The 14,727-nt window shown below is 41.2% G+C and overlaps 1 protein-coding gene across 1 annotated transcript in view; it reads right to left on the minus strand.

Annotated features, from left to right (window-relative positions):
• The window catches only part of LOC145401970 (calcitonin gene-related peptide type 1 receptor-like), a 175,720-nt gene that overhangs the window by 128,888 nt on the left and 32,105 nt on the right, over positions 1–14,727 (minus strand). The window contains exon 5 of the mRNA XM_080274073.1: positions 11,010–11,136. Within this exon, the coding sequence (XP_080130199.1) occupies positions 11,010–11,136 (127 nt within the window). The remainder of the gene's footprint in view (positions 1–11,009; positions 11,137–14,727) is intronic.

Genomic DNA, 14,727 nt, shown 5'->3' on the forward strand with positions numbered 1-14,727 from the left:
TTGTTACCCCCCTGGGGGTAGGGGGATTTTCAAGAATACTCCCCCAGTATCCCTGCTTGTCGTACGAGGCGACTAAAAGAGTTGGTGGTGGGTTAGTGTCCCACCCCGTAAAAAGAACTGACTGAACAAGCGAATAAAGCGCCTCGGACCAGGACGGACCATACGTTGACGACTAAGGAATGGACAAAGGACTTTCTGAGGGTGGGAACGTGGAATGTGAGAGGAGTGAATGATGAAGTGAAAGAGACAAAGATTGTTCGAGTGCTTGAGGATGCAAGAGTGGATATATGTGGATTGACTGAAACTAAATGGTAAGGTGAAAGGGTGAGAGAATGGGAATATGGTTTGGGTACATGTGCGGGAGTCAATGAGAATGAGAGGGCAAGAGAGGGAGTATGTCTGATGATAAGCAAGAAGTGGAAAGAGAATATAAGAGAGTATGGAACAGTGGGTGCAAGGATTGTATGGGTGAGGATGAAAGTAGGTATACAAGCGTGGGCGATTGTAGAGTACGTGTGTATGCTCCGACAGAGGACCGAGTGGCAAGAGTGAAAGATGAGTTTTGGGCAAGAGTAGAAGCATGTATGGACAAATCTGAGAGGAGCGAGAGTGTTTTTGATTGGAGACATGAATGGCAAAGTTGGGAATGTACGAGTGGATGGTGTGGTTGGTCAGTGGGGTGTGCCAGCTGAAGTAGATGGGAATGGTAGTGCTTTGGTGGACATCTGTGCTAGTAAGGGTTGGCAATAGCCAACACCTACTTTCGGCATAAGATGATCCTCCGGTATACATGGAGAGCAATGAGGAGGATGGATGGTGAACTTGTTGAACGAAAGGCAATGATAGACTACGTCTGTGTGGATGAGCGAATGAGAAGACAAGTGTTGGATGCAAGAGTGTGGAGATGGTGGGGGAATGGAGTCTCGGACCATCACTTAGTGATGGGCAAGGTAAAGCTGCAAAGAAAATGGTTGAAGAGACGAAGGGGAAGACAGGAGGAAACAGCTCCTGTGAGAAGAGTGGAGAAATTGCAAGACAGTGAGAAATTGGGAGAGTATAAGAGCATAGTGGAAGAAAGATTGGGAAGGTATGAGCTAGAGCAGATGGAAGGGGTGGAAGATGTATGTAAGATATTCACGGAAGAGACAGGCGCAGTGTGTGAGGTGATTTGTGGAGTGAGGAGGAGATGCAAGGGTGTGCAAGGGACAGCATGGTGGAATGATGAGGTGAAACGAGCTGTGGAACAAAAGAAGAAGGCATATAGTGAATGGTTAGCGAGTAGAGGTAGGGGAGAAGATGAGAGAGAGAAGAGAGAGGTATATGTGAGCAGGAGAAGAGAGGTGAAGAGACTGGTGAAGGAGAGTAAGAAGAAAGTGGATGAAGAATTTGGAAGGAATCTGAATGTGAAATGGAGGAAGAGTAAGTAATTGTTTTGGAATGAGGTAAAGAAAGTAAGGCAGTGTGAAAGGGGAAATAGTAGGGAAGTGAAAGATAGGAAAAATAGATTGTTGGTGAAGAGAGAGAAATTGAGGAGATGGAAGGAGCACTCTGAAAATTTGTTGAATGTAGAGAGTGAGAGCAGTGTGAGTATAAATGGTTGGGGAATGGCTGGGAGAAGAAGAGATGAGAGGAGGGAGGAAGAGATCAGTAGGACGGAAGTAGTGGAAGCAAGGAAGATCAAGTTGGGAAAGGCCCCTGGAATTGATGGAGCGTGTGGTGAAATGCTGAGGTATGGGGGTGAGATTGTTGTGGAGTGGATATGGAAGTGTGTAGATTGGCCTGGGAAGAGGGAAGGGTTTCAGAGGACTGGAAATCAGGTATAATTGTTCCTTTATACAAAGGAAAAGGGGAAAGAGAAGTATGTGGTAACCATAGGGGTATTTGCCTTCTTAGTGTGACTAGTAAAATATATGGTAGAATACTCATTGATAGGGTTAGGCATATGACAGAGGAGCTAGTTGGAGAAGAACAAGGGGGATTTAGGAAGGGAAAAAGGTGTGTAGATCAGATATTTGTTCTAAGATGTTTAGTGGAGAAGTATCTAGAGAAAGGAAAGAAAGTGTATGCTGCGTTCATGGACTTGGAGAAAGCTTATGACAGAATAGATAGGCAAGGTATGTGGAAGGTATTAAGAATATATGGAGTGGAGGGGAAATTGTTGAGTGCTATGAAAAGTATGTACGAAGGAGCTAGGGCTACGGTGCGAGTGGATGGTGAGCTGAGTGAGTTCTTTGATCTCAATGTGGGACTGAATCAGGGTTGTGTGATGTCTCCATGGCTGTTTAATATATACATGAATGGGGTTGTAAAGGAGGTGCAAGGTAGGGCAATGGATGTGGGGGTGGCTCTAATGAATGAGGGTGAGATTTGGAAGATTCCGGTGTTGCTGTTTGCTGATGATATAGTATTGTTGAGTGAAGATGAATGGGAGTTTCAAGGTTTGGTGAATGAATTTGGGACAGTGTGTAGGAGGAAGAAGCTGAAAGTTAATGTAGACAAAAGTAAAGTTATGGTGTTTGAGAGGAATGAAGTCACAGAATGTACAGTGAGATGGGATGGTGAGGATATGGAGAATGTGAGTGTATTCAAGTACTTGGGTAGTGTGGTGAGTAAGGATGGAACTTTGGGGGATGAAGTGCGTGAAAGGGTACAGCAGGGAAGGAAGGTTGTTGGTTCACTGAAAGCAGTGATGAGGAATAAGGAGGTGAGTATGGAAGTTAAGAAGTCACTGCATGATAGTAATGTGATCCCTACCCTGACGTATGGAAGCAAGGCGTGGACCTTGCAAGAGGGGAATAAGTCAAGAGTGAGAGCAGTGGAAATGAGGTACTTGAGAGGAGCATGTGGAGTGACATGGAGGGACAGGTTGACGAATGAAGAAGTGAAGGAACGTTGTGCGGTGGACGTGGATGTGGTTGAGAAGATTAGGAGAAATACACTGAGGTGGTTTGGACATGTGGAGAGAATGAAGAATGAACGACTTGCTAAGAGGGTGTATGTAGGTGAGGTGGAGGGAGGGAGAGGGAGGGGTAGACCGAGGATGAGGTGGAGGGATGGAGTTGAGAGGAATATGAGGGAGGGGGGGTGAGTTGGGGGGAGGGTAGTCAAATGGTAGGTGACAGAGCGACTTGAAGGCGTTTTGTCTGCGGCCACCCTTTGCGGGATTAGGGCGTCGGGCTATAGATAGATAGATAGACAGAGAACAACTGTACTAAATTATCTCACTATTTTCAGCTAATCACTTCATCCATGCCTGGAAGTACCCAACGAAAACAGACTGTCATGGAGGTACCAGTCAAACGAGTTATGGATAATAATCATATAAAAGTGTTGAAGATCAGGGCAGTATAAAATAATAGTAACATAATGGCTAATGAGCGGTGTTGTAAATGTATTCTTTATGTAGATCTAGGTGATATCTGTGTTTATCTGTCAGTTTATCTGTCACTCTATCTATCTACCTGATATATTTATTTATATCAATCTGTCTGTCTCAGACAATCTATTTATTCCTTCATCTATCTATATCAATGAATGAGTCTATATAAATCAAGCTATTTTATATTTATCTCTCTTCCTCTCCATGTTTATAAACAGTGAAAATGGAACAAGTGAGTGATTCAGTGAGTACTGGTGACGGTGGTGGAATAACTGAATGGCAGCAGTTGCACAACTGAATGATTCGATACTGACAGAGATTGTGATGAGTGACTGAATGCATGATAATTATATAATTCAATTTTACTTACACTACATCCAATATGCCACTACGCCTGTATTCACATGTTAATGACAACAGAATAATTATGGACATATTTAGGTTCTATAACATTTATATCAAATTACCCTGGGGTGCGTAACAAGTTGCCCAGTATCTGGGGTAAATTGTGACGAATGACATGCCATTCTAAACCTTTAAATAACCATATGGCAAAAATGTTTTCGTTTATTTTGTCTATATTAATAATAAAAGGACATACTTTCCTGCTTCCAGACAAAAAAATCATTATAGGATATTATACCATTGACCTATAATGCAGCGAGGAAAATAAAACACTTGTCACAACTAGACCCTGTCTCCCCTACTAAATACGCTGATATACTTGGATGGGTGACCGCCTGGGAACACCAGATGCTGTTGGCATAACGTTCTCCCTACGTGTCAAGTGGGGTTGGTGGAGGATTAGTGCCCCTCCCTGTAAAACAATTAACTCTAAGCCCTTGACCACCCCGTTTGGGATACACGGCGTCTGGCAATGAATGAATGAATAACTGACCCATACACTGAAACGACGTCATTGTATTGTACAGGTTAGAACAGATGAATTAATTATGGAGAGAAAAGCATCATTATCTTACAAGGCTAAAAAACTCCACTTGAAACAAGAAAACCATCATCATCCTAAACAAAAAGAACAAAAAACAAAAAAATCCAGAAAATGGCGACATCGTGCCAAATCGTTTAGGACAGATGTACTACAGATGCAGAAATTGCTTTATTTTACAGAAGAGTTTTATCCTCAAATGGTCGCCTCTTTAGTACTGTATTCCAATTAGAGGCTTCATCAAACCTGTTTCAGCGGTCTGCCACCAGGTGGTCTAGCGCCGTCCAGCCTCGATTAAATATTTTTGCGGGGTTTTAAAGACCTGTGAAATTGTACCTAATACTAAGTTTATAATAATACTGCTATTTATATGAATATTTTTTCCTATTCAATCAAGCGCATATCTATATACCTGTAAAGAAAGAATAACCAGGCTTTCCGAGAATCTTAGCTTGGGGACTAAAATAGTGTGCTGTCTATTTACATATATTTGAATAAATCGTGTGCAGTTAGTAAAAGGAGATTACCTTTAGAACTTCTGATGTGTGTGTTTTAGCATGCTTTAAAGTAGTAAACAGTTCCTCTGAAAATAATATACTGAACGATTGCTTAGTTGGTGAGTCAGCCATATTAATCCAAACAAACGGCAGTGCGGTACGACACTGTAATCATAACAGAGTATGAGGAGTTGAAGTGTAAACTTACTAAACTGTGCAGTGGAGACAGGGAAACATTTAAAAGAATTATTTGTTAGACTTTGGTTACTAAGATGACCAAGACGTCCAATACAGTAGGTCTGCATTGTTAGGAAAAGCCATACGTCAGGCAGGGTAGCATATCGAAAGGTGTTGCTAAATATGCGGCTACACTTCTATTTTCTTTTGTGGATACTAACGAATGACATATTTTAATCACTGTTATCTTGCTCTATGGATGATTCTAGTAAAATTGCTTAGGTTTTGTCTCTATGTTATGCTTACAGTGATGAGTAAACTAACGAAAGCGGAGTTTACAAAATGACACTTATAATTCATTATATATAACCAAAGGGTTCCCATACTGTAATTTCTTTGTAGCATATTATGCCATCTGGGTAATTTGATGAGTAAAATATGTTTTGAGGTGTTTTACTTTGTGTCAAAATTAAAAAGAAATTAAGCACTGGCTACTTTTCCAGTGCTTACCCCGTATCAGAGCTGGGTGACGGAAGCGAACCTAGTGGCAGATTTCTGAAACAGGATCTGGTGAAGTCTCTAATTAAGGTCAGACGATTTCAAACTCGTGAAAGATATAGGAGCCGGAAAGTGCCAGTGCTGTCACCGCAACTCTCTCATGGTCGGAACAATTCCACCATTGTATACCAACTAACATCCCCCTTTGCTGAACTTTTTAAGCGTATCAGTAACACAGAGAGTAGGCCAGCATACTCTCCTATGCATTGCCCTAAAACAGTCAACGTCAGACTACATGCACATCACACACCACACTTTCTTTTCTAAATTCTGCAAAAACGGCGTCTCAACACCCAGTCTCGGAGTTCTCGAAGGGGGAGGGGTTAAAGTGCCCACCCTACGCCCCTTTCCCGGAGATGGCCATGTGAGATTCATGGAACTTTGTTTGACTCACTCTGTATTCATTTCTGCAACATTTGTGGCATTTCCTCTGGTTTTCTCCCTTTTGAACGCAATCTCTCTTCCTCTAAACATTACTTTCGCTTCCTCATTGAGACTCAGCTGTCTGAGGCAATGGATAGCAAATGCTTCTCTGTGTCCTCCTACTTTATTCTCACTTTAGAGCCAAGAGTGGCTGTTGTGTGTATGTACTCAACAACATACTAAGCTCTCGTGCCCTTGTACTTGCATCCTCTGAATTCTCTGCAATCTGCATTGTCTAGCTTGTTAATCTCTGCCTAAATACATCTGTGCTGTGAACTAATCACCCAATTCTACCAACCATGAAAAATTTTTCAACTATCTTACTTCGAAGATGGAACACATCCTATCAATTTCAGCTTTCTTTGAACTCTTCATTCTAGGTGATTTCAATGTTCACTTCCATCTTTGGCTATCCTCTCCATTCACTGATTCACCTGATGAACGTGCCTTCATCTTTCTAATCCTTAAACCCCACACGTCAGGCAATATTTAATGCAGTCATCACCTCAATACGGGCAATTTCTCGGAAACTCCTGAAAATGGCTTGTTTTCAAACCTTAATATCTGGGAAGTATAGCCCTGAGGGAAACGAAACCATTTTACTCAACAACTCTTCCTCTTGTTAGTGAAAGTATCCCCAGGTCTGTAGGTCCTTGCACTGATAAGTAATGATGTGAGGAAGAGAACTAATTTTTGGCGCAAGAGAGGAGGTGTTTGTGCATCTGCCCACGGTGCCAACTATGGCTTTACTCTCAGTGTGATAACTTACTCCACTACTAGATAAACTAGATACTGTTGCATCCGAGGCATGCCTTATGGCACTATCACTGAGCCCTTTTCTAGAATCCTTGGATACTAGGTGGATGATGCAATTTGCTACGTGCGGCGCACACGGAATCAAAGTGTTGTACACCTGGCAGAGGCAAGAGACAGACTGACTCTCACCTGTGTGGTATAGAGGGACTCCTTGCCTACCCTCTGGTGGCAAGAAGAAATGGCAGCCGGTTCAAACTGGTGGTGGGAAGAGACTTACATATAGCCTCTACCTGGCGGCCCCATGGAAGTCAGATTGTTACGTGTATAGACATTCCCTGGTGGATGGGGGTTAATGACCTACAGCAGCTTGTGCAACACCCAGTCCATATCCTTGACTGCCTTGGAGGGAGTTCCAACCTACCTGACCTCTTACTTACAACCAATCCTACTGCATACTCTGTAAGTCTCTTCTCTCTGATGGGCTCCTCCAGTCACAACCTTATCACCTTAGACTGTCCTCTTGCACCAGTAAGGCCTGTAGACCTTCCAAAGAAGTGGCGGTTGTGGTACATTGGAGCTACTGAATGGGAGGTACTCAGGGCGTACTTCTTTTATTTTCCCTGGAATGATTATTGCATAGATGACCGAGAGTCATCTGAGTGTACCTGGTGCATTACGGAGGTTATTGTCTTGGGCACAGACGCATACATTCCTTTCTCTTATCCACTGACTAATGCAAAAAATACCTTGATTTAATCACACCTGTTCTAAAGCTGTCCACAACAAAAAAGCCTACAAAAGTTACCATCCCCAACACACCCCCGAATCTCATCTCAATTCTGTCTCTGCTTGGAACCGTGTGAAGTCTGTTCTTCACTCTGCTGAGAATAATTTCATTCGTTCTAAATGCTCTGAACTCTCCGACTCAAATTTTTCCCGCTTCTTCTGGCACCTTGCCAAAAACCTTTATCACGACACTGTTTCATCCTCCTTCCCTCCTGTCTTCTGATGGTTCTGTAACTGCTATTGAAAAAGCAGATCTATTTGCTCAAATTTTCTCCTCCATTTCAAACTTAAACGATTCCAGTGCTGTTCTTTCATCTCCTCTCCCCCTGTCTTCCTCATGACTGACATTAAAATGTCTTTATTTGATGTACTTCCTGCCTTTAGTAGGCTCAATACGCTCGATACAAATAAGATATGTGGATCTAATGGGGTCCTTCCTGTTGTCCTTGTGCTTCTGTGCTTAAACTTGACCATAGTAAACTATTTCCTCATTGTCTGTTGACTTATACCTTTACTTCTTGCTGGAAGTTTGCTTACATTCAGCCTTTCCCAAGAAGGATGACCATTCCCAGTCCTCTAACTATCGAGCAATTTTTTTTTAACATCCTGCATTTCAATTTTTATTTTATTTTTCATATATTTTTTAAAATTAAACCACCACTCCTAGCATAACCTTTTTTCTGATCGTCAGTATGGATTCCTCCAAGGACGCTCCATTGGCGATCTTCACACCTTCCTTTCATACAGTACTGGTCATCCTCCTTTCGGGACTACAACGAAAGCATGCCATTGTACTTGACATCTGAAAGACTTGCAGTCGAGTATGGCATAATCCTTTGACTTTCAAACTGCCCTCTTATGGTTTCTGTCCTTCCATCTGTGCCTTCATCTCTAGCTTCCTTCCTGGTCGTTCAGTAGCTGCTGTTGTAGACGGTCACCATTCTCCTAGAGCTATCAATAGTGGTGTTCCTCGGGGTTCTGTCCTATTACAACCTCTTCCTTATATTCATCAATGACTTCCTAAGCTGCACTTTTAACCAATCCACCCATATGCTAATGACCCCATCCTTCACCTTTCCATCTGCGTTTGCAGCATCTATCTCAGCAGTTACTTCAAGAAACAAGATATGAGGATATGGCACACTTAATGTCTGACTTGGCTCATACCTCTGATTGGGGCAAAAGTAATCTTGTTTTTAATGCATCGAAGACTCAGGTATTACATCATTCGATCCGTTCTAATCGTTCGCGAGAAGGTCTCTTAATTTTTAACAATATCCAAGTCCATCCTGCATCATCAAACATATCTGAGGTTTCATTCTCTCAGGATTTATTTTGGAAAAATCATATTACCTCTCTTGTAGAACCTGCTTCCAAGAGATTATCTGTGCTAAGCCGACTTTGTGCCTTCTTTATCCCTGTACAGCTGTTGACTTGATACACGGTTTTATTCGCCCCTGAGTAAAGTACAACTCTCATGTGTGGGGAGACTCCCCACATACAGCTCTTCTCAACAAGGTGGAATCAAAGGCTTTTCATCTCATTGGTTCTTCTCTTCTTAGTCATTTCAAGTGCTGTCTCTTCACGGCACTGTTGCATTTTTATTTATTTTTTTTTTTCATCATTACTTCAATGGTCCCTGCTCCTCTGAACTGTCTCCTTGTATCTCCTCCACCATTACGGCGGGAGCGTAGCACCCGTCTGGTAGCAAATTCTCATCCCTTTTCTGTCCACCTCTCTAATGCAAGGGTTAACGGTGACTCCTCGTCTTTTTTGTATACAACAGATCAGTTCTGGATCTGTCTTCCTTTATCTGTATTTCCTACTGCTTATGACCTCCGGTCTTTTAAACGCAATGTGTCCAGGCATCTCGAAATGAACCGACCTTGAATCCGGCTTTTTTTTTTTTTTTTTTTTTTTTTCTCGGAGGGAGCAATCTTGTGGGCTTCCAGCATTTGATTCCTTCTTCCTGGCATTAAAAACACCTGAGAGTTATTATGGACGCCTGATTATGTTGATGGTGGTGTAATTAACTCTCTAATTGTCAGAACAACTCTTGTATTCAGCTTCAGGCAATGCCTGCTTATTTTATTAAAATGAGAATGAGTCCCGGAGGCATATTCTCGTGAACTTAGAAGGCTTCTGCCACCTCTTTCTTAGCGATTTATTCTTCCCATTACACCTACTGTAAACACTGTCTTGTAAGTTACTCGTTTCGCTTCATTAGCGACATGGGTTGTATACATAACACTGTACGTTTCCCATTCCGATCTGTTGTTCATATTACACCTAATAACTCTCTTGTTTGTTACTCATGCCTGTTCATTACCGGCAAAGGCTACATACATAAACTAAGACCAGAGTGAAGTGTTGTCTGCAGAAATAAACTATTAAGGATGAAGTACAAGGCAGACTCCCCACACCATCACTACGATGACTTTCTGCTATAATCATACAATCAGGAGATTATTTTAATCACCTTACAACGCTCTCTTGCAGCGAGAAGGTTGATGATGGCTATCATCTAACTCCTGAAATTCAAAACATGTCTCCTGACCTGAGAAAAATCGTCAAGTGGTGGGAAGAACATGCTTAAAAAAATGCATCTTCTGACTACAGGGTTTACTGACGAGAATATGAAACATAGGAGTTTTTATTTGTATCTGGTATAGACTTGACAGTCCATAACCTAAGGCCCAGCTGTACTCCTACATGCCACGCCCCTTCACATGTCACCACTTTGGTGCAAATATCTACTGTTCATTCTGAATCCATTCACGGGCTTTTTATTCAAGGTTTGTATAATAATATTAGCAGGAGTACTTTCATTACTTATCTGCTGTTCTTGTGGAAGATCTGTGAAATTTCTTCCAACGATATTTAAATAATCAAACCGTTCCCTGCCCCATCCTGGAATCGAACTTGCGTCCTTTCGGACAGCATCTTACTTCTCTAACCACATGGCCACTACATTAGAGATAACTCATTCAGTCCACTAACTTTTTGCTTTATTTTAGTGTTGCTACCCTGTGTTGATTTTATTCGTTAGGAAAGACTTTTATTAATGAATGGTTTGTGAAGGTTTGATCTATTTTCGCTGACTCTAAGACTCTCTCTAAAAGATACAGACTCGACAGAAAGGAGCAAAAATAAAATGACAAATGTGACACTGGAGTGAAGAATGAAGTAAAAAAAAAAAAAAAGGTTGCAGGAAGGAAAGAATTAAATACGCCATTGATTGATGTGATAACCCTTTCAGTCCGAGGAAGAAGTGTTATCAATTCATTCCCACTGCCACCAGATGATATTAATCAGCTTGGCCAAGTGAAGGTGTTAATGCAGGCTGTATCTAACCCATTCAGTTCGAAAAGTCTCGAAAGTTGAATGAAATGGTGGGGGGGGGGGGAGTAATAACGAGTAATTTATAAGTCACTGGAGTTAGGTGGCTATAGTACTGAACGGCAGAGTGTGTGTGTGTGCAACGTACCGAGTTCTGCAGCAGTGTGTCTGGGTTGGCGGCCACCTCGCGGTACCACACAATCCACAGGCTGTTGTTGGCCACGAAACTCACGAACAGGTTCTTGTGCAGCCGAATACGGGTGCACTGCAGCGACCTGGCCGGGGGAGAGTGGGGGAAACGTGGACACCATGTGTGATAATAGAGATAATATACAGATCAAGTACTTGAGGCATTTATTACACACACACACACACACACACACACACACACACACACACACACACACACGAAGCGACACAATAAACATTGCGCGGTTCACAATGTATTTTGAGGTCTGTTATCGTGGAAGGCATTAAATTCAGCAGCAAGTAATCAATGGACCAGTGTCTGTGGGAAATATGATGATGGATATCCCTCTTCGGTGTTTTTCTCTTCCCTGGATATAGATCCTGCCCACCACATTCATAATAGTTGGAACTGAATGATGATGATGATGATGACGATGATCCCTTTCAGTATTAAGTTAACCCATTCACCACGACGACGTCCTTTATATTACATTCTTGCAACTTACATACGATATTAATCGGTGTAGGAAAGACTACTTTGAAAGGGCTAAGCATAGCCTCTCTTGACCTCTTCACTGCTAGGGAACTATCCCACATTGAACAAAATCGTCCAGCCACAACAAAAATAAAAGAAAGTTACAAGCGTCCACACTTGAAGTGTGAAATGTGCCCGAGCGAGTGAGCTTGTTGTTGTTTTAGACAAAAGACAATGAACTGCGCCGTCCTGATTGTCTGATACTAGTGCATACTTTGAAATGATATGTCTTGTTTCAGAATATGCAAACTAACCGTTTAGGGGCTTTGAACCCTTAGGCCATAAAAAAGCTGGTTGAAGCACCTGATTCAGCTTTTGTGCTCAATTCTGCTTTTCATTTTAATACTTTTAAACACTATGCTGAGAGTTTTGAGAAAAGCACCTTAAATAATATATACTGCTGTTACATAACCTTTCATACCATGGTCGAAGGTTTGTGGTAGTTTTAATAATTTTTCAGAACTTCCAACGGTGTGTGTAGGTCGGTTGTAGCTTCAATAATATCCGAGAGAGCACAATTTTACTGCTGATTTGGTGTGCGTTTTTTTTTTTTTTTTTTTTTTTTTTTTTTTTAGCAATGTGGTGACGAATGTTGAGAAATGTCACTTAGGTGACACGTATTGCTTTCTCATAAACTTTCTGTGGATGTCCATAGAGCCTCTGTAGCTTTAATATTCTCAGAAATAACAAACATTGCGTGCTGTTTGATACTATTATTTTTTTCTTATTTTTTCATCACATGGTTGGAAACAAAGAAGTATGAAACACATTACTTATGCATAAGTGTTCAAACGATGCGTTTAAACCAGCTGCAGTTTTGATAGTGTCTAAAATTTAACACCTTTGGTGCTATGTGTTATACACGTGGCTGGAGTTGGAGGGAGAAGGGGAATATTTTTCTCGAGAAGAGTAGGATGTTCACCTCTTCGTGTCCCACTCTCACCCACTCAACTAAACATCCAACGCGTGAAGATTTTACTTAGCTGAGAATACGTTATAGACTTTGAATGTTAATACTGTCACTGTTTACCATCTCATGGTCGGGACAACTTTAGAACTTTATTCCATCTAATGCCAGACGATTTTATCCTGGCGAGAGTAAGTTATAGGAGTCTGTAAGTAAAGTAACCAGGGAGCAATTGCGAAAGGATAGGAATACACAATGATATGTTCTGACGTCAAGAATAATAATGGTAAAAAAAAAAAAAAAAAAGCCACACCAATGGAACGTGACCAAACGAGCAAGATTGTATTTTTGGTCTTTTTTGACTACATCTGGCTCTTTTTGGAATATGACTGGTACCAATGTAAGGTAATTTGCATGACAACTTCAATAAGGTACGACATGTCATGATTGGCCAAATAGTCATGGGGGGGGGGGGATGACGCATTGTTCTTGCAGAAGGGAAAGGTTTGGGTCGTTTTCAGTTATAGTTTGCTCTTAGTGGGGAAAAGTCTAGCTTTCTCTGGAAGGCAATCTTCATGGCAATGTGAAAATGATATACCATGCCACACTGGTTAAACTGCTGAGAAGGCAACACAGTTTTGGTGTACTTCAGTCAGGAAAATTTACAAGCCACTTGAGACAAGACTTTCACGCGACAGTTTTTGGCTGAAGTGGTGTTTTCCCTCACTTCGCTCGCCCGAACAGCAACATAATAATAATAATAATAATAATAATGATGATGATGATGATGATGAGGAGGAGGAGGAGGAGGAGGGAGGAGGAGGAGGAAGAGGAGGAGGGGGAGGAGCCCAGAGAGTGCAACATACGCACCTTACAAGTGGTTTGTGCACCGAATATTTGAGGTTGCCATCTGACCCTGACCACTGATCAATTGTTCGAAAGATCGATTTACAGTGCCTCATTCTTGCCCGACCATGAACCCTTCCACTAAGCATGGTCCATGTTGGTTTAAAACAGTCCAGTTGACCTTGTTCTGTGACCCTGACAGTTGATATATTGTTTTCAATATCAGTTCTGTTCATTCATGGCAGACCCTTAATCTTTCAACAAAGTTTGGTCGAAATAGAAATAAAAAAAAAGTTTAATTTATAAAGTTGAACATTTGACCTTATCCAGTGATCTTGAGCTTTGGCGGATTGTGTCAAAATTTAATTACTTTCACAAAACCCGGTCTAAGAATTATTTATGATGATCGTGCCATGTTACCATGACGCTTAATCTTTCCCTGTGACCTTGATCTTTCATTATCCTCAAAATCGAATCCTATCCGTGCTTAGCTTGAACCTTTGCACAAAGATTGGTCCAAATTGGATGAAAATTGTTTTAAGTTGAACTTAGCGTGTGACCTTGACCATTGACCTATTGTTAAAAAAAAAAAAAAGTCACCTCTTGGCTGATCCTGAATATTATCCTCAAAATTAGGTTAAAACAGATCAAAACCTTTAAAAACTACTTTTTTTTTTTTTTTTTTCAAACACACGTACAAGCTGAATTTTTATCTTGTCCCGTGTCCTTGACCTTAGACTGATTGTTCTTAAAACTGAATCCCTTTGTTCTTGCCTTCCCTTGAACACTTCCACCTTCCACCAGATTTGACTTAAATCGTATAATAACTAAGTTATTATGTTCACACACACACACACACACACACACACACACACACACACAACAAGAACTGGTATGTCAATGACCTGAGGGCAAGAAAGAATATAATATATGAAACGTCACGACGACGAGAAAAAAAAAAGATGAATAAAAAATGAAACCAAGCCTCGTGATACAAATGACGTCAAGGCAGTACAAATAAAACACAACAGATTTCAGCGAAAAAAAAGAATAAAATACATAAGGCATGACAGCAGCAAAAGTATTAACATAAACGACGCCTTAGAACAAAGAATTTCTCTCTCTCTCTCTCTCTCTCTCTCTCTCCAGCCTATGTGTTGTGCAGTGCTCCAGTAATTGAAGTATTAACTTTAGGAGGAGGCTCCTGGGATAAATGTAAAACATACATGTTCAAAGAAAATATGTTGCATTCACTACGGCTATGTAATAAATGGCATTTAAATCTGTATTGTGGTAATGGGATATCCACTTCCACCCTATGTCGCCAGTCTCTCTATTCTTCATTACATATTCTTACTGAGAATTTGCAAGCAATAATTACACAGTGCT

Source organism: Coenobita brevimanus, chromosome 57, assembly GCF_032717465.1.
Source record: "Coenobita brevimanus isolate Jiangsu-jjx chromosome 57, ASM3271746v2, whole genome shotgun sequence".
NCBI lineage: Eukaryota > Metazoa > Arthropoda > Malacostraca > Decapoda > Coenobitidae > Coenobita > Coenobita brevimanus.